Here is a 26,167-nt window from a genome sequence, read left to right as displayed (position 1 = left end):
GTATCGATGAGTGCTGGTTGGCACGGACATGTGGGCTGATGGGCCTGCCTCTCTGATGTATTGCTCTGAAATTTTAGTTTATCAAATTTCTAGCTTCCACAACATTTTGGTTTTTAAAACAATCCTATTGCTAAGTGTACACGTACAACATTTTGCATTTGATTAATCTTTCTAATGTCTTTTATCTTGCCATTTAATGTTACATTCAATTGTGGACGGGGACATTTAGTCACAGCTACATTGTGTGTCTTTATGTGCCAATCTGTGCATGTACTTAAGATATGAAATATTAAATAAATCTTTCTGCATCCATATTAATTAGTGTCATAGAGTGATGTAGTGTGGAAACATGCCCTTCAGTACAATGGCCCACACCGGCCAACATATCCCACCTGCCTGTGCTTGGACCATATCCCTCCAAACCTATCCTATCAATGTACCTGTCCAACTGTTTCTTAAACGTTGGGATAGTCCCAGTCTCAACTACCTCAGCTGGTAGCTTGTTCCATACACCCACCACCCTTGGTGAAAACGTTGCCCCTCATTCATATTAAATCTTTTCCCCTACACCTTGAACCTGTGTCCTCTGGTCCTCGATTCCCCTACTCTGGGCAAGTGTTTTTAATCCAAAAAGAAAATGTGTATGACTGAGCTGCTGTTGTCTAGAGTTTTTGCCTTGCAGCTGGGTTTCCTTTTGTTTGTCTTGGAATGAGCAAAAATTGACTTTCTTTGTTCTAATCGGTCTGTAATCTGGGGACGACATCTAAGAATGCAAACCGGACCTTTTAAAGGAAGTTGGTTAGGCATAAGACATTGGTTCCAATCTACACCATGCATCGAGTACGAATAGGAAAGGAATGCCTTTGACAAAGGGCCTTAATGTCTGGCTGGTTGCATATATGATTACTTTCACCCGAGAGGGAAAGCATCAGTTTCAGACCTAGTGCTTGGAAATTCCATCTCCCCCTTGAGCTTTCTAAAACAATAGAAAATTGCCACTATTGTGAAGTAGATGTGTGGCTGTTTATAACAATATTAAAAGGCTGTTAGAATCAGCACTATTATACATTGCACTGTGATCCCCAGGCACAGATCCCCAGGCATCTGGCTTTCGCCCCCTCCATAGCACAGAAACTGCTCTCCTCAAAGTCCTCAACGACCTCCTCACCTCTGCTGACACTGGTTCCCTCAACATCCTCATCCTCCTCGACCTGAGCGCAGCCTTCGATACAGTGAACCATAACGTCCTGCTCACCAGACTCAAAGACCTCGGCATTGAAGGCTCTGCACTCAGCTGGCTCCGTTCCTACCTTTCCAACAGATCCCACTTCATCTCTCTCCACAACCACATCTCTGCTACAGCCACAGTCACTCAAGGCGTTCCCCAAGGCTCCGTACTCGGCCCCCTCCTCTTCATCATCTACATCCTCCCCCTTGGTCAGATACTCTGCCACTTCAACCTGGACTTCCACTGTTACGCCGATGACACCCAGATCTACCTCGGCACCAAATCCCCCCACAACCCCCCCCCCCCCCTCTCCCATATCAACTCCTGTTTGCCAGCTATAAAAACCTGGATGCAACATAACTTCCTCAAACTCAACAGCGATAAGACAGAATTCCTCCTCATAGGCTCCAAAGCCACACTCAGCAAAATCAATAACCCCACTCTCACCATCGACGGCACCACTGTCTCCCCATCTCCCCAGGCCCGCAACCTTGGTGTGATCTTTGATTCCACCCTCCCTTGAGCCTCACATCCGCCATGTCATTAAAACCTCCTTCGTTCATCTCCGCAACATCGCCAAACTCAGACCCTCTCTCACACCTCCCGCTGCTGAAAGACTCATCCATGCCTTCATCTCCTCCCGACTGGACTATTGCAACTCACTTCTCCTTGGCATCAGCTCCACCTACATCAACCGACTCCAACTGGTCCAGAACGCAGCCGCCCGACTCATCACCCACACCAAATCCTGGCATCACATCACTCCAGTCCTCAAACAACTTCACTGGCTTCCCATCTCCCACCGGATCACCTACAAAATCCTGATCCTCACCTACAAAGCCCTCCACCATCTGGCCCCCCCCCATATCTCACTGACCTCCTCTCCCCCTACCAACCCTCACGGTCCTTCAGATCCACATCAGCCGGTCTCCTCTCCATCCACAAGTCCAACCTCCGCAGTTTTGGGGACAGAGCCTTCTCCAGGGCAGCTCCCAGGCTCTGGAACTCCCTCCCCCAACTGATCCGCAATTCCGTGTCCCTCACCATCTTCCAGTCCCGCCTCAAGACCCATCTCTTCACCTCTGCCTATCCTTAGCCCCACGTCCCCCTCCCTTTTCATCTGTGCATTAATTGCCTCATATTGTGTTTTGAATTGTATTCTGTCTTTACTTTGTGTACTAGTCATGTCTCTACTATTTATTTCATTCCCCTTGCATGTTTTTCCTCTACCTGCTAAATTTTGTAAGGTGTCCTTGAGACTCTTGAAAGGCGCCCATAAATAACATTTATTATTATTATTATTAAGATTAACAGTGTCGAAAATCATTGGGTGGTGTCAAAATTGTAAAAGGTTTGAAACTAATGGGATGATAAGGGGGAAATCAATCTATTAGCATGAAGGAAGGTAATAATTTAAATGTTGCATTGAGACTACCTTCATTTTAATGATGATTCTATTTTAATCACCCGACATGCTGAACTTACTGAAAGTATGAGTTAGAAGGTAGACAAAAATGCTGGAGAAACTCAGCGGGTGAGGCAGCATCTATGGAGCGAAGGAAATAGGTGATGTAATGAGTTAAGTGCCTCTTCGATCCTGCTTGTGGATCAGGAGATATGGATGTTTCCTTCTCTCCTGAAATACTTCTTCTAAATCCTTCCTCTCCTTCAGCAATATCTGCTTGCTGCTTCACCACCTGACTGCCTTCTGTGCTTACCGCAACCCGATATGGAGTTAGTTATTCCCTCTTTTGTTCCTTCCATCATCTTTCGCCAGACTTTGCCTGTCCACTTCCCTCTCACTTCCTTGCATGTCCTGGTGGGCTTTCACAACCTACTGAATGGGACAGACACAAAATGCTGGAGTAACTTAGCAGGACAGGCAGCATCTCTGGAGAGAAAGATTGGGTGATGTCGAGACCCTTCAGACTGATGGGGGGTGGGGGGAGGCGGGGAGAAAGAAAGGAAAAAGGAGGAGGAGAAGCCCGAAGGCTGAGGGAGATGTAGGAAGGGGAGGAGACAGCAAGGGCTAACAAAATTGTGAGAATTCAATGTTCATGCCACCAGGATGCAGACTCTCCCAAGCGGAATATGAGGTGCTGTTCCTCCAATTTACCGGAAATGACAGCTCGTGTGAATTAAAGTTTCATCATGTTTTGTTTGTGATTAAGCAGCCTATTGCCTTTGGTTGTAGTAATGTATAACTAGTAAATTTTGCATAATTCTGTGCTTTCTCCTTTTTAGGGTTTTTTATCATTCATGAGTGCTCCACTAATAGGTGCTTTGTCTGATGTGTGGGGGAGAAGATCATTTCTCTTACTAACGGTGTTCTTCACATGTGTCCCAATTCCATTAATGAGGACAAGTCCGTGGTAAGTGTTGTTATGATCGTATTATGTTCTGTATGAGAACTAATAGGAAGGATATAAGTGTAAAAAAGTACCTAGGTTGCAGTTTAAGTTATTTATGTAAATTAAAAGTGGGTTAATAAATATCCTAGAAATGAAATAAATTAGTGTGTGAACCAATTTGCATTGTCTCAAAATGTTATGTGACCAAGTATTATACATCAAAGTATTATTAAGCTGCAAGGTAAAGGTGCATTTGGTATGAGACAGGACAGGGAGTATGAACAGTTTTGAACCACCTTATCTTCCGGATGGAAGATCTTCTCATTTGGAGAGAAGTATTTTCAAGTGATCATTTTGGATTTAACTCAAGAGTCAGAAACAAAATCCCCAAGATAGAAACTGCCAGGTAGTCTATTTGTATTGGAGGTGTAGTTTGCAAGGCTTTTTCTTTCTTTTGTTTTTGCAGGTGGTATTTTGCTGTTATTTCAATGTCTGGAATTTTTGCTGTCACTTTTTCAGTGATATTTGCATATGTAGCTGACATTACAGAAGACCACGAGAGGAGTACAGCATATGGACTAGTAAGAATTTTTTTGCATTTTTCTGCACATCAAAAACAGTTGTTTTTTACTTTTGTACGTTCATCTTGCCATGTTCATATTTTCCCCTCCCACCCTCCTTTTGTTAGAATACCTGTTTTAACCTTGCTATAATGACTGTTCTTGGGGAGTGACTATGTGGCACATTATATTGCCATGAACCTGGTTTCCATTTTGCTGCACAAATGACCTAGCTCTTTGCAATCCCTGGAAGGTTGTGATTCTAACACCTACCTCCTATTGAGGTCCTATTTGTGATTCAGTGATAATTGTTCTCGGGTCAGGATCCAAAGTTTGTGGCTAACACAAAATTTGGAAGGTGAGGTAGATAGTCTTGGGCTGCAGGATGACTTCGGTAATTTGGTAAAATAGGCAGGCTGATGACATGGGATTCAAAGCTTTTGGAAAGGGCAATGGTTGGACATGCATAAGGGATGGTAGAGCCTTGGAGTACATAGGAATACAAGGCCTTGGTCTGCAGGTCTTTGAGAGTGATAGCAAAAGTAGCCAAGGTGGTGAAGCAGCCAAATGGGTTATTTTCCTTCATTGGCTTAGCATGGCATGTAAGAGTTGACAAGTTACGGTTACAACTTTGATTGGGCCACAACTGGAGGTCCGTGTGCAGTTCAGGTTGCAATACCATCGGAAGGACGTGATTGGACTGGAGAGGATACAGAGGAAGTTCATCAGGATGTTGCTTGAGATGGATGCTTGGGTTACCAAGAGAGAGTTTGAAAAGGCTGCGATCTTTTTGATGCAGTGGAAGCTGAGGGGGATCTTGTGTGTACAAATTTGAGGTTGATTGATAGTAGGAAACCTTTCACCAGAGCATACGTTCAGAGTCAGGTGAAAGAAGGAATCTGAGGAATTAAACATTTTGCCAGAGGATGGGTAAAATCTACAATGCACTGCCTGATTGAGACAGAGACTCTCACAATGCCTAAGTATTTGGATGAACATTTGAATTGCCAGTCCCTAGAAGGCCATGGACCAGGTGCTGTAAGTGGGAAGAGTATAGTTAGGTAATTGATATCAGCATGGACATGGTAGGCCAAAGAACATGTTTGTCCTGCATAACTCTTGACTCCATCGCTGTATGATTGTGGATCATAATTTAGGCTGATTCCTCCACGCAGCAGCAAGGAAGTGCGACAGGAGTTATAAGATCTCTTGCATCTGTTTGAGAGGGCATCTCAAATAGATTTGAAATATCCCATTCATTATTTGGGAGAAAGCATGTGGGTTGTTGCTTGTGTCACATCATATCTTCCCAGTATTGTACTAGAATCCCTGGCTATTATATCCTGTGTTTTTAGAGACCCTATAGGGTTTTGCACAACTGTGGCAGTGCTGCAAAAGTATATGAGGCCGTAATGCATTGTTAGGTGGTGAAACTTAACAAAATCAGAAATGCAAGTTCTTTTTAACACAAATGAAATGGAAGCAGGTGTAGGCTACTTGATCTCTTGAACTAGCTGTGTCATTCTATAAAAACATGGCTGATCTGATTGTCACCTCAACTTCACTTTACTATCAGTCCCCAGTAACCTTCTATCCCCTCGCAAATTATAAATTTATCTAACTCCTTTAAAAATATTCAAAGCCTGCTTTCACCATCTTTTGAGGAAGTGATCCAAAGATTCATGTGAAAATGTTTTGCTGCATCTCTGCCTTGAATAGGCATCCTCTTTGGCCATTCACCCAACCTATGTATATCCCTTCACTACTTACTTTCATCTAACTATTATCAGAAAATGTTGCGACCTTTGATCTCTTCATCCTAGTCATCCCTTCATGTTTGTTTCATCATTCAATTTAATAGTCAATGATCATTCACTTCAATGCCCTGTTCCTGCCGACTCTCCATATTTCTGCTTCTTTTTGCTTGAATACCATTAGACTTCATTGTCTTGTGGAGAATTCCACATGTTGAGCATATTCCATTTGGAATACCCTCCCTGCATTTCTCCATCCCTGTTAAAATATTATATCTTTCATTGACAACTCCTCATTCCTCTATCCCAGTGAATTTAGGCCTAATCTACCCAATCTCGTCTCGTATGCCAGCCTTACCATTCCATGAATCAATCCAGTAAATCTTTTATTTCACTGTCTCCATGACAAGATCATGCTTGTATAAGACCAAAATTCCAGATGGGGTCTCACTATGGTCCTGCACAACTGCATCAGAACATCAGGACCATGTGGTGAAAACCAACACCCACTAAAAGAACAAACTGGTGCAGCTGAGTACTTGCTTTTAGCAATTGGTGTTGACGACAGCCAGCTCTCACTGCACCTTCTCTTAATTTAACATCATGCAGGTAATAAGATACAATGAACTGCAGATGCTGGTTTACAAAACAAAAAAGACACGGTGCTGGAGAAAATCAGTGAGTCAGGCAGCATCTCTGGAGAATAAACCCCCCCTTTACCCCCTCCCTCTCTTCCCTGTGCCCCACCAAGACTAGCATCCATTTTCTCCCCTCTACTTCCAACTCTATTTCTTCCTCTGGCTTCACAATTTGCACTTTTATCATTGTCTCTCACACTTTTGTCTCTTCATCTCTGGCCTTTGTCCAATCATCTACCTATCAAAGCCCCCCTCAGCTCTATGCATCTATCATTTGCCAGGCTTTGTCTTGCCCATCCACTCTTCCAGCCTTCTCTCTTTCCACTCACCACAATCAGCCTGAATAAAGGTCCTTGCCCGAAACGTCACCTATCCATGTTCTCCAGAGTTGCTGCCTGACACGCTGAGCTACTCCAGCACTTTTTCTTTTTCTTTTCTTGACTATTCAGATAATGCCTTTTTAATTTTGGAATGAAATAGGTAAATATTTGAATTTCTGCCTCTTTTAATTTGGTTCTTTACTACTTAGATTTTTGCAGATGATACAAGATGTTTATGAAACTTGCACTATTTTTTTTTTCCTTCTATTGTAAATTTGCTTTATTTTTAGAGGACCCAATATATCTTTTGGCAAATTCTTTGATAGTTGGGACAGAAAATAGCAGCTCTGATGAACTCATTTGAAGCAAGAACGTGTATTGCATTATTAAAAACTCTATTGCTACTTCATTGTACCACCAACAATGTAACAAGTTTTTCTGATTACTACATGGCCACTTGAAATATATTTGTCCTTGAAGTTTTGAAATGATTTTTAAAATATATATACATCTCATTGTTGCTTTAATGGGCTGTTGTTACTGTTGAATCTCCTCTATTCCTTACAATATTGTCCTCAGCTGAGGTTTTGTCCAATAGGGAATACATTTCTACAGAAACAGTCTTGTACCAAAGCAAAGGGCAAATTTCCACAGGCTAAAATAAGGTACTTGGAATTACAAATCATATTATCCAAGGAATCAGGTTTAGAACGAAGGGAGCTTATAACCATTGAATGAGTTATCTGTAGTATCAACAAAACCAGGGATTTCATAAACTAACATCCTGATGTTGATATGTAACAGGATCATGACCAAAGAGCTATTCAGTGTTTTGGCAAAAGAAATTGGCTGTGCTAGTTAGCTGCAATTGTTTAAACTGCATACGTTCTTAATATATTGCGAAAGACAACCCATTTCCACATTTCCTTCCTTCTCCCCGCCACCCCCTATCAGTCTGAAGAAGGGTTTCGGCCCGAAACGTTGTCTATTTCCTTCACTCCATAGATGCTGCTGCACCCACTGAGTTTCTCCAGCTTTTTTGTGTACCTTCCATTTCCACTTAGGCTGTGTAGTGAAATGAAAATAATTGTTCTACTGGAAGTAATTATGCCAAAGAAAGATGAAAATATTTTTTTGCAATTGAATGTTACAAGTAGAAAAATAAAGCCATTATAGGCAAGCAGCATTTTGTGTTATAAATAAAAAGCTTAAGAGTACAGGAATAAAGGTTTAAAATTATACAACACATAATCATATTGTATTACATACATAAATGAAATCAATACATTATAAAAGCTCTGATTATAAAAGTTCTGAGAAGGGAGTGGGCAGGAAGAGTGAGTGGAGGGAAGATGATGCTCAGGTCTTGTGTCCATGATAACATTCTAGCCAGCAGGCTTTAGTAGCCACACAATATTGTGGTTGTGAAGATTGATGGTTATTTGATTGTGGGGATTGGTGCACAGGGTAGGTTTAGGGGGAAAATGACAGTTAAGGGAACATGTAAAACTGCAGGTGCTGGTTTATATCAAAGATACAAAATAAACATGTCTCTCCCCAAGGGAACCTATTGTCCTGGATTTATCCGATGGCATTGATACACAGCCTTTATCTTTTGGCATTTTACAAAGTACACTTGTTTTGTTGAGGCAACGAATTAACACGTTGATTGCTAATCACATTTATTTTGGACATTATGGTTAATTGACTGCCCTATTTTATGGATATAGAAAATTTAAACCTCAGTTTCTTCAGGATAATAGAAGTGATGAGAAGATTTAGCATGACACTATCATTTTTAAAGAGAGGAGAATGCTATGGGTACATTGGAAGCTTTGAAATTCATGATTTTTCATGCCACGAGAGTAAGGAACATGGAAGACATTGGAGAGAAATTAGCACGAGGTTTCCAATTCAAATATCAAGCTGACCATAGGGAGAGAATCCGTAATACATGTATTTGTTTGAGGAGGTTGTTGGAACATGGAACAGTCAGTAGTCGAACACTTTTTTTTATTTGGGGGGGAAAAAAAACAAAACAAAATTGAATACAGGAAGAAACTGGGTAGTGAGGAGGACACATGAGATATAATGACCTGTATTCCTTTCGTATAAGTGGTTCTGATTCTTAAGAATCCGTCAATCACAAGATTTTACTTATTCTGCTTGTTTCATGTAATTTTTAAGCCTGCGAAGTAAAGTAACTTTGACGAGTGAATAATGATCATGGGATACATAGAGTGATACAGTGTGGAAACAAGCCCCTCGGCCCAATGCCCACACCAGCCAACAATGTCCCACTTGCCTGCGCTTGGGCCATATCCCTCCAAACCTGTCCGACCCATGTACCTGTCTAATTGTTTCTTAACCGATGGGATAGTCCCAGCCTCAACTACCTCCTCTGGCAGATTGTTGCATACACCCACCACCCTTTATGTGAAAAGGTTACCCCTCAGATTCCTATTCAATCTTTTCCCTTTCACCGTGAACCTATTTCCTCGATTCCCCTACTCTGGGCAAGAGATTCTGCATCTACCCAATCTATTCCTCTCATGATTTTGTACACCCCTATAAGATCCCCCCTCGTCCTCCTGCGCTCCATGGAATAAAGACCCAGCCTACTCAACCTCTCCCTATAGCTCGCAACCTCTCTCTAGACCTGGCAACTTCCTTGTAAATCTTTTCTAAACCCTTTCAAGCATGACAATATCTTTCCTATAACATGGTTCCCAGAACTGAACATAATATTCTAAATGCAGTCAAAACTTTAAGGACGTAGGTTTAAAAGGCAGCCTGACGATTCATGTAGTTCTTATGAAATGCCATCTTGTGTAATGTCGTCATAGCAGATTTAGAATTATTATACCTAGGGATCTGAGTTGGATACACAAGAAATCCAGGAGTCTGAGTTGGGTGTTTTGGGTATAGACTCTACAGCCCTGTTTCTCATCCAAATCATTGATGTCAAACATTAACAGGCCCAGCACCAAACCCTGAGGCACACCACAAGTCACAGGCCTCCAGTCCGAGAAGCAACCTTCCACCATCACCCTCTGCTTCCTTTCATGGTGCCAATTTGCTCTCCATTCAGCTATCTCTCCTTGGATCCCATGCGATCTAACCTTCCAGAGCAGCCTACCATGCGGAACCTTGTCGAATGCCTCGCATGAAATCCATGTACACATCATCTACAGCTCTGCCCTCATCGTCCTTTTTGGCCACGTCTTCAAAAATATAAACCAGATTTGTGATGCATGACCTCCCACGTACAAAACCGAGCTGACTATCCCAAATCAGCCCTTATCCATCCAAATTCCTGTATAACCTATCCCTCAGAATGCTAAGCCAATTGGCCTATAGTTCCCAGCATTTTCCCTGCAGCCCTCTTGAAAAGAGGCATATAAATTGTGAATAATTCCAGTTATTAGTACAATTCTTTTTTCATATCTTCATGGTCTTTGCATCTCAACCTTGCACAGTTATCTTGCCACATAAGCAGGAAGTAATATTTTGCATAGGAAGGAACTGCAGATGCTGTTTTAAACTGCAGATATACACAAAAAACTGGAGTAACACAGCGGGACAGGCAGCATCTCTGGAGAAAAGGAATAGGTGACGTTTTGGGTCGAGATCCTTCACTTTTTCCACATTTTGTTACGTTACAGCCTTATTCTAAAATGGATTAAATTCTTTTTTTTTTATCATCAATCTACACACATTACACCAGAATAAAAATGTGAAAACAAGTCTTTAGAAATTTTTGCAATGCAATTAAAAAGAAATAACTGAAATATCACATTTACATAAGTATTCATACCCTTTACTCAGTACTTTGTTGAGGCACCTTTGGCAGCGATTACAGCCTCTAGTCTTCTTGGGTATGACGCTACAAGCTTGGCACACCTGTATTTGGGTAATTTCTACCATTCTCTGCAAATCCTCTCAAGCTCTGTCAGGTTGGATGGGGAGCGTCGATGCACAGCTATTTTCAGGTCCCTCCAGAGAAGTTCGATCGGGTTCAAGTCCGGCCACTCAAGGACATTTACAGACTTGTCAGGAAGCCACTCCTGCGTTGTCGTGGCTGTGTGCTTAGCGTCGTTGTCCTGTTGGAAGGTGAACCTCTGTCCCAGTCTGAGGTCCAGAACGCTCTGGAGCAGGTTTTCATCAAGGATCTCTCTGTACTTTGCTTCTTGCATCTTTCCCTCAATCCTGACTAGTCCCCCAGTTCCTGCCGCTGAAAAACATCCCCACAGCATGATGCTGCCACCTCCATGCTTCACCGTAGGTATGGTATTGACCAGGTGATGAGCGGTGCCTGACGTGACGCTTGGCTTCAATCCAAAGAGTTCAATCTTGGTTTCATCAGACCAGAGAATCTTGTTTCTCATGGTCTGAGAGTCCTTTAAGTGCCTTTTGGCAAACTCCAAGCGGGCTGTCATGTGCCTTTTACTGAGGAATGGCTTCCATCGGGCCACTCTACCATAAAGGCCTGATTGGTGGAGTGTTGCAGATATAGTTGTCTTTCTGTAAGTTTCTCCCATCTCCACAAAGGAACTCAAGCTTTGTCAGAATGACCATCGGGTTCTTGGTCACCTCCCTGACAAAGGCCCTTCTCCCCCGATTGTTCAGTTTGGCCGGGTGGCCAGCTCTCTGAAGAGTCCTGGTGGTTCCAAAGTTCATCCATTTAAGAATGACGGAGGCCACTGTGCTCTTTGGGACCTGCAATGCTGCAGAAATTGTTTTATACCCTTCCCTAGATCTGTGTCGACACAACCCTGTCTCGGAGGTCTACGGACAATTCCTTCGTCTTCATGGCTTGGTTTTTGCTCTGACATGCACTGTCAACTGTAGGACTTTATATAGACAGGTGTGTGTCTTTCCAAATCATGTCCAATCAATTTAATTTACCACTGATGGACTCCAATCAAGTTGTAGAAACATCTCAAGGATAATCAATGGAAACAGGATGCACCTAAGCTCAATTTTAAGTGGCATAGCAGTCTAAATATTTATGTAAATGTGATATTTCAGTTCTTTCTTTTTAATTACTTTGCAAAAATGTCTAAACACCTGTTTTTGCTTCTTCATTCTGAGGTATTGTGTGTAGATTGATGATAAAAAAAAATGAATTTAATCAATTTTAAAATAAGGCTGTAACGTAACAAAATGTGAAAAAAGTGAAGGAGTCTGAATACGCACTGTATACCTAGCAAGACAATTAAGGAGATGACCATAAATTACCATCAAGTTGATTAACATAATTTATTTTGTAATTAAACAGAATTATCAGTGGGTAATACAAGGTAACAGAGGATTTAGTTGTGTTGACAGAAAAAAAATTCTAGGTTGCAGGAAGATATGAATAAGTGATTGTGTGCATGTAAATGGAATTGAATCCAGAAAAGTGTGAGGTCATGGATTTGTAACCAAGAAAAAAGAAACGCAATAAATGGTGTTAATTCCAGCAAGGAATTGAGATGTCTGAAAGTACCTGGACAGCTGGGCCACTGAGCATTGTCTACTCACTGCATTGTGTAAATGGTATCATGAAGCCAGAGGGGAACAGGAAACATTGCTGCTAGCGCTGGAGAATTGTATTTAGAGGAGGAGGCTGACTAAGCCGAAATTGTTTTCTTTAAAATATTGGAACATGAAGGGAAGTCCAAAAAGTCATGCAAGGCCTAGCATGTGAAAAAGAAAGACACGGGTCTCCCATGCGGTGAAATTAAAACGAGGAAACACTTGTTAATTAATGGTGAGATTAAAGGGGAGTTGAGAAAATGATTGATCGAAGGGTATTACAGATCTAGAACTAGCTGCCTTTTCTTGCTGCCTTTGAAGATGGAAGAGGCAGAGCTCCCTGGTAAGTTTAAAGCTACGTAGATGGAGACTACCAACTCCAAAGCTGCAGATCAAGACAGAAGTGGAAGTAACACAATGAAGAAAGACACCATTGTTTCAGCAGATTGGTCTCGGAGATGCTGGGCTTGTCACGGGCAGAAAGAGTAAACAGAAACATTCTGCTCTCGAGTTTAGAAGAATGGGGTGATTTTATTTTGAAATGTAAAAAAACATAATGCATTTGATAGATTTGGAATTGGAAGTTTCCCACACCTTGGATGTCTAGAACAGCGATCATAGATACAAAATGTGGAATCAGCTGTTTCAAAAAAAAGTTTCTTCACCCGGAGGATAATGGTTATTTGGAATTGAACACAAAGAGGGCTGTAATAGTTAATTTGCTGAATGTAATCAAGACCTATTGATTTTTAGATATTGAGCAATATGTTTTGGTGCAGGAAACTGGTACTGAGGTGAAATATCATTGTGGTCTTGATGGTGGAGCAGGCATGAAAAGCTGAATGGCCTATCCCTGATTTTATTCCCCCTGTAATGTAACTTGAATAATTCCATATTGTGCAGGCATGGATTGAATTACCATCACATGCTGTAAACTTGATTCTGTGGGTTATTCTGGTGGGTGGGTAGCACATACTTTAAGGTCTAATTAGGATTACTTTAGATGCACTTTAGTCATTACCATGAAATAACCTGTGCAGTTGTGTTAAAGCTGACCCCTGCAGATTTAATACTCCAGAGCTGATTTGGAACAATGTTTGTGGAGCTGCATATTTAGCAGACATACAACAGTCAATGCCTGGGAGAAGGGCAGGGAGGAGAACAGGAAAGAAAAAAGTGTGCCTGTAAGCAATTTCTTGGACATTGAAGATAGACACAAAAAACTGGAGTAACTCAAAGGGACAGGCAAGACAACGCAGGAGTGGCTTTGTGACACGTCTGTGAATGTCCTTGAGTGGCCCAGCCAGAGGCCGGACTTGAACCTGATCGAACATCTCTGGAGGGACCTGAAAATAGTTGTGCGTCGACGCTCCCCATCCAACCTGAGAGAGCTTGAGAGGATCTGCAGAGAAGAATGGGAGACATTACCCGAATACAGGTGTGCCAAGCTTGTAGCGTCTTACCCAAGATTAGATTAGATTAGATTAGATTTGTTTATTGTCATTCAGACCTTTCGGTCTGAACAAAATTTTGTTTCCCTGCAGTCATTCATATAATTTAAAAAATGACAAAAACACACAATCAACACAAATTTAACATCCACCACAGTGAGTTCACCGAACACCTCCTCACTGTGGTGGAAGGCAAAATCTTAAAGTCTCTGTCTCTTCCTTCTTTGTTCTCCCTCTGCGCCGAGGCGACGGTTCAAACTCCGCGGGTGGTCGCTGCCTCCGCCACAGCTCCGAGGCCGAGTCGGGTCTCCGCTGCCGCTGCCTCCGCCACAGCTTCGGGGCCGAGTCGGGTCTCCGCTGCCGCTACCTCCGCCACAGCTTCGAGGCCGAGTCGCGTCTCCGCTGCCGCTGCCACAGCTCCAGGGCCGAGTCTGGTCTCCGCTGCCGCTGCCTCCGCCACAGCTTCGGGGCCGAGTCAGGTCTCTGCCGCCTCCGCCACAGCTTCGGGGCCGAGTCGGGTCTCCGCTACCGCTGCTGCTGCCGCTGCCGCCGCCACAGCTCCAGGGCCGAGTCGGGTCTCCAAGAAGACTTGAGGCTGTAATCGCTGCCAAAGGTACCTCAAGAAAGTACTGAGTAAAGGATCTGAATACTTACGTAAATCTGATATTTCAGTTATTTCTTTTTAATTATTTTGCAAAAATTTCTGAACACCTGTTTTCGCTTTTTTATTCTGGGGTATTGTGTGGAGATTGATGATAAAAATGAATTTAATCCATTTTAGAATAAGACTATAACGTAACAAAATGTGGAAAAAGTGAAGGGGTCTGAATACTTTCTGAATGCATTGTATAAACACTGCTGTAATTTCTGCGTGATGAAACGAAAATGTATAAAAATGGCCTTTATTAAAATCTGACAATGCACTTTAACCACATGATTTTTTTCTATTACAAATCTCAAATTGTGGAGTACAGAGGCAAATAAATAAATGATGGGTCTTTGGCCCACGCAAGGTAATCTAAAAGACTTCCCTTTTCCAAAAGTTAACATGGCAAATTGTATGAATCTGCCATTAATAATCAGATTTTTTTTAAATGATAGAAAGTTAAGAATTTTTATGGGCCAAGATTTCTAATCCTCCAATTAACTCATTCATGTCTGCACTCAATCAATAAATATGCAACTGTTATTTCCTGAATCTATTCAACTGATTTTATTTAACCTCTTATGGTGGTTCCAAGTTGTAGGATATTATATTCATGATGTCAATTTCTGTCAAATCAATTGTATTATCTTTCCAGTTTTGAATGCATGAAACTTGATCGAATTTGGTTTCACCATCCTCTTCAATATTTGCCTTTCGGTTTAAACGATGCATGTTAAAAGTCTGAAGTGGTTCATTTTAATCCTTGGGTTTGGTATCCTCTTTTCACATCTGATTTGGTCCTTTGCTACAAGATGGTTTACATCTGATCAAGAAAATTGTTGATTTCTTGCATACAAGACAGAATTCAGTGATGTGCAGCGGGATGTGATGTTCTAAAGAAAAAAAAACAACAAGGTTACAATTATTTTAGAGCCATCTACCCACAGAATAAACAGATCATTTTGTCAATAAATGCAGAACAGCACATGGCCTTGCACAGTACACGTAGTTCAGCACAAAACATTGTGAAATCCATGAGGTGAAATGTGTTTTCTGCTCAAATCATCATAGTCTCAGGAGGAATAATTGGGGATGGGGAAAAGTAAATTATTTCCAATAGTCGTTTGGAATATTGAAGAACCATTGACCAAAAACACATTTCCTATCCCAGTGAATTTTAAGAATATTTCTCAGTTTGGTCAACTTGCTTTGAAAAATATCTGTGAACAGAAGAATGTAAAACTTGTGTTATGTTTGATAAGCATTCTTTAAAATGTAATAGCAGTTCGTTCAGTTTTTGTCAAAGCAAATACAGATAAAACACGACATTACAAATTACATACAGGATTCTACCATTATCTTCCGTATCTACGGATATATATTTGCAACTTCTCATTGTTCCGTTATGACCCATGTGATCCGAGGGTAATTGTGGATACCAAAATAGAGAAATTAATGGAGAGAAAAAAACAAACTTTTTAATATTTTCTGTGTTTGCATTTTATTATAAAAAATAAACTGCCATGCTACAAAGAGAAAGTTGTGTTTAATGCTTCATATTTCAAAGTGAAATAATTGCCACTTCATTATTTGCCTTTTAGTAATATTAACTCCAGGCTGCCTTCTAATGTCACAAATGCATCATCGTCAGGCCTAAGTGTTTGAAGTGTTTATGCATTCACAAAGAGATGTTATCAATGATTCAGTAATAGTAGTCACCAGCATAATTTTCCAGCAGTTAATATATAATATTTAAAGTGATATATCTGTTCCTCAGTTAAGAGATAATTGGGCAATCTTTATGGTCTATTGGTCAAGTGTCTTGTTTTCCATTAAAAAATAATTGAAACAGATCTACACTTGGTTTTATCTTGATAGGTGAAGATCATCGGTTAGCGGGAATTGGCGATGTCTATTCTGAATTGTGTATATTTTAGCACTATTTGCTATGAGGCTTTAAAATGACGCTGATCTTGTGTGAACGGCAATGTTTTTGTTTAGCTGAGTTCTATTTACCAGGGCCAATAATTGAACTTGCCAATTCTGATCCTTTTCACTTCTGATGCCAATTTCTAGATTCCTGACTGGGAATTTCTGAATGATTCCTGATTGATTGCTGTTTTTAATTTTGATCCAGTTCTTTTAAACTCATGACAGCTCTGCACCTCATTATGTAGACGATTGTAATGAGATTGACGATGACCCAAGTTTTATTTCATTTAGTTTTGTTGTTCGTGCTCCTTCACTGGACAACTGTGAGGACATAGTATGAAGCTCAAATGTTGCAAGTGAAATTTGTCAATGCTCAGTGTATGGGATGGGTTCTTATCAAACCAACAAGTTAAATTGTGTGTAAGAAAGAACTGCAGATGCTGGTTTAAATCGAAGGTAGACACAATTGTGTGTCTGGTTTGTTGTGTCTATTGGAGCTAGTTGAAAATAAAATCAGTCACTATAAAACGGACAAGCCTCTTTATATAGGTGCATATTAATTCCATCATAAGGTATCTTTTACCATGCTTAGTTCATGGATTTTGCCAGAATTGTTTGCAAAAAAACACAATTGTTAATGGTATTTTTAAGTAAAAGTTATTTTTATTTCTCTCACTCCTCCCTCCTTTAGGTATCAGCAACCTTTGCAGCAAGCTTGGTAATGAGTCCAGCCATTGGTGCTTATCTTTCTAGTAAATATGGAGATAATCTTGTGGTACTTGTAGCCACTGTGATTGCAGCATTGGACATATGTTTTATCTTAGTGGCCGTGCCTGAATCTCTTCCGGAAAAGGTGCGACCAGCTTCACGAGGATCACCATTCACCTGGGAGCAAGCAGACCCTTTCTCTGTAAGCATGCATTAATGTGTATATAAACTGCAATTACCACGGTGTAACATTGGTTGCGGAAGGCAACAAGTAGGCACAGTGCTGCAGCAGGGCAGAGACGCTGCCTCAGCTCCAGTAATTAGATCGATCTGGTTTGATTAGTGCGGGTGTCAGGGGTTATGGGGAGAAGGCAGGAGAATGGGGTTAGGAGGGAGAGATAGATCAGCCATGATTGAAGGGCGGAGTAGACTTGATGGGCCAAATGGTCTTATTCCTTATGACCTTATGAGTGTTTTCTTAATTGTCTGTAGAATTTGAAGGTTTTCTCTGTAACCATGTAGATTTATCACGTGCTTTCAAGTTCCGGAGATGAACTGGTTGGCCGATCCATTGGCTTCTGTACATTACCCCTAATGTATACTGCTGGAGTGTAGGGAGAATCAGGGGAAGTTGACAGACGTGAGAGGGAACTGATTAACGGAAGAATAAGTGGGAGAATGGGATTATCGGAATGCTCTGGGAGCTGTAAGAACAAATAGCAACTTATTCTGTTTGATGGAAAATATGGGACCTAACCTATATGTGTATAAAGTTTTATCCATTTTCATTTTCATTCTTGTCAAACTAAGAGCTACAGGAGTCAATGTTCTATTTTGACTGACTTCTGCATCAAGCTACCATGAGGTAGTAGTTAATCCATCATCCAAAGGTGATAAATGTTGTAGTGTTTGTAACATTAATTCAATTTGTAATGCATTTAAGAAATAGTAAAAAAATTATAGAATTGTATAATGGAGAAGCTCAGTAACAAAAGTTGATTATTAGCACTCCTGTGCATTGAAAATTATTACTGCTCTGTGGAAATATTATTTCACCGTGGCTTCAATTAAATCATCAATTATCAAATTTTTGAATATTTTTGTCAGATAATGTGCCATTAGAGTTTTATTAATTCTTCCCATATTTGATTTTTTTTTTTTTTAATTATGGTGTCTTGTATTGACAGCAATAATAGATTTGTAGGGAAACTTGCACCATACTCCCTTGGGTTTGCTATTCTCCATTAGTGGTGTGTTTGTCAGAGATGGCCAAGCTATTTGCCTGCTGTCTTAGTTCTCATTTAGGCCAATCTCAACTTGCATCCTTGGTACTGGTTTGTTCAGCACTTTCTCCTTGTCACCCCAAATATAAACAATGATCTATATTGTCTCATCTTTTTTGGCATTATTTCTTTAATCCTGATGTTCCTACACAGTTCTGTACTTTATATTTGTTCTGTCATGCTAGTCAACTTTAGGATCCTGGGTCAAATGCTGTTCGTTTCTGATCTATCTCAACACTTAATAAGAATGTGACTTAATAAGAATAAGGCTGACTACATTTACAATGGGTTTTTTTCTGTTGCAGTCCTTGAAAAAGGTTGGAAAGGACACCACTGTGCTGCTGATCTGTATAACTGTGTTTCTCTCATACCTTCCCGAAGCTGGACAATACTCTAGCTTTTTCCTTTATCTTAAACAGGTTTGTATAAGATCATTCAAGTAGTATTTCTTGATCTCATGTTCAGCCTCAGTGGTGCTATTTATTTGGCCAGCAGGGTTATTGGGTTTTGGGAGAGTTAAGGATATTAAAAAACGCTTATCTTTCTTTCCTGGCCAACTGGTAGTTATGTAAAGGTGCTCTTATAACTTTTAAGCTAAGCTTTATTCTTGGGGGGAAAAGTTCTGATGTGCTTTTCTCGAGAATACTTATCTCAAATGGCCATTTGCTATTTTCGGTGGTGTTGCAAGTCACCTCTGTTATATGTACAACTAATCTGTATTTGATTTATATATGAAACCACAATATAAGAAGTTGAATTATATTGAGCTAACATTGTATTTGAGCTCAATGCCAACCAATTAGATGATTGGGAATACAAGCTGGGCAGCACAATTTGGTTTTCTTAAATTTTAACTATTTTTGTGCCCTTGATTCCTCGTAATAAATAGGAGAACATTAGTTTTTGATCCCATCTTTCTTTATTTGGCCCGACCCTCCCGCTCACCTCGCATTAACTAGGCAAGATTAGATAATTTGAATATTTTTTGTTTACCCTATTAAAGATCAATAACTTCCCATGAGCAAAAGCAGAATAATTTTGATTTTGCCAACTTACAGAAAATCCACCAGATACTTTGACGATTAAATCTAAAAGTGAATAGTTGACAACCCCAATTACTAAGAAGCTGCAGTTATCTACTCTTTTGCAGGTCACAGGGCAGTTTCTTAACTTACTACTTACAATTAAATCTTTTGATTATTTCCTCAGGTTATCAATTTTTCTGCTGGGAACCTTGCAGCCTTTATAGCTGTGGTAGGAATCCTCTCTATAATAGCACAGGTGGGTATTCAAAATGTTTGTACATTGTAGTATTTTAAAACATTTTAATGAAAATATTGCTTGTAAAAATTAAAACGAAATATTCTGACTTTTATAAACTTGCTACGTGAAATCTTGTTTATTTAGCTACATGGAACTTTAGAGGTTTTTGAACTAAATGGAATTAAAGAAGGGATACAAATTGGGGGAGAGAAAGTAAATGTGATATAAGCTTTACTGTGTCTTTTCCAAAATAGTTAGTTCTGTCATTTAATGTATTAAACCTACTTTCTGCTCGTTTCCTACGAGGATATTATGTTGTTGGAGGAACAGCATATAAGATGTATTTTAAAATAGCAGATCTAATTATAAAATAGCACTGTAAAAATGTCATTAATTTTGTTTTCCATCAATCTAGTTTTTGTTTAATGATGTTTTGGGTTGGAGGAATTCGAACCCACGCTGATTTCAATGTATTCACTTTTAATACACCAGTATTTTCTTTGTTTCTAATTCTGTTTCAATTAAATTAAATCCTGCTAAAGATTTGTTGTAGTCTGTAGTTCTAGTTTTTAAATTCATGTTTTTGATTTTCTGTTTATAGTGAAAATTGCTATATGTACTTTATACCTCTCTGAAATGGCAAATTTATTGTTACAAGTTGGCCCTTGGCAACTTTAGATTTTTGTTTTGTTGCTGATCCAGCTGCTTTGCCACAAGTAATTTTTTTGCCTATTGTCATTCCCATCCTTCATATTAATAGGTACAAATATTATTTACAGGCAAGTGGATTAATTAATATTTTTCCTGATTTCTGTTTCCACAGACTTTATTTCTTAGTATCCTAATGAGGTCCATTGGTAATAAGAACACTGTGCTACTTGGTCTAGGATTTCAAATGTTGCAGCTGACTTGGTATGGATTTGGATCCCAGCCCTGGTAAGTAGCCATGCTTCAGTGAGGTGCTGGCATGTGTTCAGTAAAGTGCAGTCATGCATATCCACTAGTGCTAGAAACAACTGGATTTTGAATACTTAAGCCCCCAGATTCCTCCTTTTGAGAAGCATATTCTAAATATGCATGAAGAATGCCTACTTGTAAGCAGGAATCACTTGTTTTCATAATATCCAGGAAAAAATCATACATTTTTTGAATTTATACTGTTTCTGAAATTTAAAAGAGATTGTAGTATAGAAAATGGCCACAGTCCTACTCTTGGGTCTAATTACGCAAATTAAATTTAATGAATTGAATCGACCCAAAACGTCAACCATTCCTTCTCTCCAGAGATGCTGCCTGTCCTGCTGAATTACTTCAGAGTTTTGTGTCTATCTTCAGTTTAAACCAGCATCTGCAGTTCCTTCCTCCACATTAATTTTAATGAAGAAAGATTCTGATGTGATTCCCTAATTGTTGCTTACTGTTTTAGGATGATGTGGGCAGCGGGAGCTGTAGCAGCAATGTCAAGTATTACTTTTCCAGCAGTTAGTGCTTTGGTTTCAACTAATGCAGATTCTGATCAGCAAGGTAAGCGATTTTGTATTGAAGAGGCAAAATTAATTCATTGTCAATGTTCAACTTGAAATTTAACTCTTATTTGTTGATAATTAAAGAAGTGTTCCACATATCAGTTCTGTAGTTGTCTAGTTTGGATTTCTTGGCACCTTAACAAAATGCTCTGAAGATCTGAGTAAACATAGAAAATAGGTGCAGGAGTAGGCCATTCGGCCCTTCGAGCCTGCACCGCCATTCAATATGATCATGGCTGATCATCCAACTCGGTATCCTGTACCTGCCTTCTCTCCATACCCCCTGGTCCCTTTAGCCACAAGGGCCACATCTAACTCCCTCTTAAATATAGCCAATGAACTGGCCTCAACTACCTTCTGTGGCAGAGAATTCCACAGATTCACCACTCTCTGTGTAAAAAATGATTTTCGCATCTCGGTCCTAAAAGACTTCCCCCTTATCCTTAAACTGTGACCCCTTGTTCTGGACTTCCCCAACATCGGGAATAATCTTCCTGCATCTAGCCTGTCCAACCCCTTCAGAATTTTGTAAGTTTCTATAATATCCCCCCTCAATCTTCTAAATTCTAGCGAGTACAAGCCGAGTCTATCCAGTCTCTCTTCATATGAAAGTCCTGACATCCCAGGAATCAGTCTGGTGAACCTTCTCTGTACTCCCTCTATGGCAAGAATGTCTTTCCTCAGATTTCGAGACCAAAACTCTGCAGCAGAGTAAAGTGCAGATATTTGTATCTGCTGCATGTATTACTTCAAGAACACCAATAAATTGGTCACACTTTATCTTCCGTTCACAAAACAGTTAACTTTATCTGATTAACTGATTATCTTTATTTTTTATTTCAAAAGTGCCCTGCTATTTTATCTTAAATAATAGCTTCTAACATTTTTGCTACATTAAGCTGGTCAGTAGTTTTTTTATTATCTGTCTGTTTTCTGAATAAAGGGGTTATATTTGCTGCTTTAAAATCTCGTAACCGTACCAGAATTCAGGGAATTTTAGAAACTTGTATATTTGTTATATCACATGTCACTTTTAAAATCTTACTGTGAAGTCCACCAGATCCCTTTGGATCTATCAGCTTGCAGCCACTACAAGTTTCTTTGTACCATTTTCCTGGTAATTTGAATTGGCCTGAGAACCCTCCTTTGCAATTCTTGATCTCTTCTATTTCTGGAATGTTGCTTGTATCCTCAAGTGATGCAATGATAAAAAGCACCTGCCTCATTCATCTGCGTTTCTGCATAATTGATTCCCCAGACTAGTTTTCCATAGGACCAATGGTCACTCCGTAGGCTCTTTGTTTTAAATACCCGTGGAAACTACCGGTCTTTTTCAGGGCTACCCGTTTACACCTTTATTTTCTGTTACAGTTTATTCTCTAATTGCAATGTACATAAATCCTAAGTGTCATTGGACTTACTGTATCCAGCTGTTCACCATTGAGAAAGTTCACTCTGCTATCCGATTGAATTGTTTACGTAGTTATGGTCATTCGCGTAATTATTTCTATCTCTCAATTTTGTGCTTCGATCTTTGTGTCTTCACCAAACTCATCGTAGAATATTTTTACACCACAGGGGCAGGCCATTTGATCCATCAAGTCTATGATAATCTTAATTGCACATTCCTCACGCCCTGCTGCACATTTTGTCTCCAGATTTGTGGCTTCCTTTCATCATTTCAATAAATACAGTGAATAGTTGGGAACTATGCTTGCCATAATCTGCCCATTAGCGTACTTTTAATCCCTACTTGGACTTTAGCCACTCGTCATGTTCTCAGTGGTGCCTCAATTATGGACTCTCTTAATTTTCCAACGACTTAAGTTAACCTTTCTCATCTAGGGTTGTCTTGGCATCTATTCATCAAAAATCAAAGTTCTGAAAACAGTGAAGAATCGTAATTTACAAGAGGTTCACATGCTGAAATCCCTGTGTGGGATAAATTGTGCACAATGAACTTTAACGCAGCTTTTGTGCATTACCTCACATAACTTTACTATTCTCAGTTGCAATTCACAATGATTGAGCTTTGATTGAGTTTATCATGACTCCATGAACTTCTGTATTATGGTTGATCAAGGCACCGAATTCTAGCTATACAATGAGACAAATTGTATGGCTGCGCCAGAGGTCGTAATCTCCTAATTGGCTTTTATTCAAGTAAAATTAGTATCAGATTAGGTATCTGCTGAGATGTTTACAAGGATTTTCCAAAGCCATAGCAATAACACACAGGCTTCATGCATAGCTTCACTTTTATGAGTGAGGACAACAGTTTTTTTTCAAGAAATTACCCAATTAATAAATGTAATCCATAACAGGTGGTGTTTTCCACAGTTACCGTTTTATTAGCATTCTAAGCTAACAAACAATAGCAGTAAACGGATCTTGGCTTTGTGGTTTAATTTGTTTGTAAAGGTTTAAGATATTTATTCTCACAGTATGATGGATAGTTTGGCCAAGCATTTATGTACTTTTATGTACATAAACAAAATGACTTAATTATGTGGGTGTAAAAGAAAGTGTACTAAGAGAATGTACTCTTGACATTTCAAACAGAATGGAACCCTTACAAATTCTGTTGCAGCAAATGCGACTGATCTTCAAGTAATGATATAACTTCAAATTTGTTTACTTTGCTATCACCATTGTAATCCTTCTGGGTGGGAAGATATATGAATCCCATTTTGGTTAAAGTAGTTACCAAGAAACATTTTTGATTAGAGGGTTTGGCAAATGTGAGCTCCACTTTGCTCTAAATAGCTATACTGTTACAGAGAAATACAAGAGTACCAAAATAAGATGGGTTTTATCATAAGCTAACAATAGCTAAATTTTCATTGTAACCATTTCCCTTATTGTAATGTCAGAGACCTGCAATGATCTTAACAAGATACTGTAGATGAAGAACAATTATCTATGGGTGGATTGTTTGTGGTTTGCTTAGTGTTGACTCAGGCATTTATTTTTGTCTTCTGTCATTAAACATTTAATTCTTCTCCAATTTCTTGGGCTCCGCACAGTGTAACTGTGTAATATACAATATTAGCCATTGTATCAGATGAGTGTCATTATTCTGTTTGTCTTCACATATTGAATTTCTCAATGCATCCGATTTAGCAAGATAATGGGTTTATTTCATATTTAAAAATCACATTATTCTGTGCGTTTTGAAAATCTAAAAATCTATATAGCATTCTGTGGGTTTTGATAAGTGAATCAGTTTCTTCCTATACATTTCGTCTCGACCCAAAACGTCACCCATTCCTTCTCTCCAGAGATGCTCCCTGACCCGCTGAGTTCCTCCAGACTTTGTGTCTTATCTTCGGTGTGAACCAGAATCTGCATTTCCTTCCTACACACTACAGAGTTGGTCGTGTTTGTTATATCTTAAATGGAATCCTACTCCATATGTTTTTCTACTTTAGATTTGAATAGATGACCTGGCAAATTTTAATCCAACAAGTTCAAAATGGTTACAACGTATGGAGAAGCATTTGGCCTATCAAGACTGTGTCATATTTAAGAAAAAGCAATTCAACTAGTTCCACTCCACCTTCGTCCCAAAGCCCTATAAATTAAGAACATAAACATGCACCACAGGAACAAATCTTTTGGCCACAATATTCATGCCAATCATGATGTTGTTAAACTAATCTCCTCGGCCTGCAGGTGATCCATACCCCTCCATTGCCTGCTTCTCATACCCATCTAATGCCCGTCCCACTTAGGAAACCTGAATGGAAACCTCTGGAGACTTTACGCCCCACCCAAGGTTTCCATGCGGTTCCCGGAGATTTTTGTCAGTCTCCCTACCTGCTTCTACTACCTGCAACCTCCTGGAACCGCACGGAAACCTTGGGTGGGGCGCAAAGTCTCCAGAGGTTTCCGTTCAGGTTTCCTAAGTGGGACAGGGGCTTTAAGGCCTTTTAAACAGCACTACCATATGTGTCTTCACCACCACCCTGGCAGCGTGTTCCACCACTGGAAAGATCCACTAGCAGGGATGACAGTGGAACAAAAATGGCAGGTGTTTCTGGGAATAATACAGAAGGTGCAGGATCAGTTCATTCGTAGAAGGAAGAAAGATTCTAAGGGGAGAAAGGGACCACCATGGCTTACAAGGGACGTCAGGGACAGTATAAAAATTAAAGCAAAGAAGTACAACGTAACAAAGATCAGCGGGAAGCAAAAGGATTGGGTAATGTTTAAAGAGCAACAGAAAATAACCAAAAATACAATACGGGGAGAAAAGATGAGGTCCGAAGGTAAGCTAGCCAAGAATATAAAGCAGGATAGTAAAAGCTTCTTTAGGTATGTGAAGAGGAAAAAATTAGTTAAGACTAAAGTTGGACCCTTGAAGACCGAAAAAGGTGAATTTATTATGGGGAACAAGGAAATGGCAGATGAGTTGAACAGGTACTTTGGATCTGTCTTCACTAAGGAAGCCACAAACAATCTTCCTGATATTGTAGTGGCCAGAGGATCTGGGGTGACGGAGGAACTGAAGGAAATCCACATTAAGCAGGAAATGGTGTTGGATGGACTGATGGGACTGAAGGCTGATAAATACCCAGGGCCTGATGGTCTGTATCCCAGGGTACTTAAGGAAGTGGCCCTAGAAATCGTGGATGCATTGGTGATAATTTTCCAATGTTCTATAGACTCGGGATCAATTCCTGTGAATTGGAGGGTAGCTAATGTAATCCCACTTTTTAAGAAAGGCGGGAGAGAGAAAACAGGGAATTATAGACCAGTTAGCCTGACATCGGTGGTGGGGATGATGCTGGAGTCAATTATAAAAGATGAGGCTCGAAGGGCCGATGCTGGCTCGAAGGGCCGAATGGCCTACTCCTGCACCTGTTGTCTATTGAGATAGCCGAATATTTGGATAGCAGTAACAGTCCGAGTCAGCATGGATTTACGAAGGGGAAATCACGCTTGACTAATCTTCTGGAATTTTTTGAAGATGTAACTAGGAAAA

At 40.0% G+C, this 26,167-nt stretch overlaps 1 protein-coding gene across 1 annotated transcript in view; it reads left to right on the top strand.

Moving 5' to 3' along the window:
- The window catches only part of LOC116970973 (hippocampus abundant transcript 1 protein-like), a 61,093-nt gene that overhangs the window by 22,261 nt on the left and 12,665 nt on the right, over positions 1 to 26,167 (top strand). Inside the window, exons 4-10 of the mRNA XM_033017719.1 lie at positions 3,473 to 3,600; positions 4,046 to 4,160; positions 17,092 to 17,310; positions 18,697 to 18,810; positions 19,601 to 19,672; positions 20,478 to 20,590; positions 21,081 to 21,178. Coding sequence (XP_032873610.1) covers positions 3,473 to 3,600; positions 4,046 to 4,160; positions 17,092 to 17,310; positions 18,697 to 18,810; positions 19,601 to 19,672; positions 20,478 to 20,590; positions 21,081 to 21,178 — 859 coding nt within the window. The remainder of the gene's footprint in view (positions 1 to 3,472; positions 3,601 to 4,045; positions 4,161 to 17,091; positions 17,311 to 18,696; positions 18,811 to 19,600; positions 19,673 to 20,477; positions 20,591 to 21,080; positions 21,179 to 26,167) is intronic.

This window comes from Amblyraja radiata, chromosome 3 (genome assembly GCF_010909765.2).
Source record: "Amblyraja radiata isolate CabotCenter1 chromosome 3, sAmbRad1.1.pri, whole genome shotgun sequence".
In the NCBI taxonomy this organism is placed as follows: Eukaryota; Metazoa; Chordata; class Chondrichthyes; order Rajiformes; family Rajidae; genus Amblyraja; species Amblyraja radiata.
Note: the sequence above shows the minus strand (reverse complement) of the source record. Positions and strands in the feature narration are given on the sequence as shown.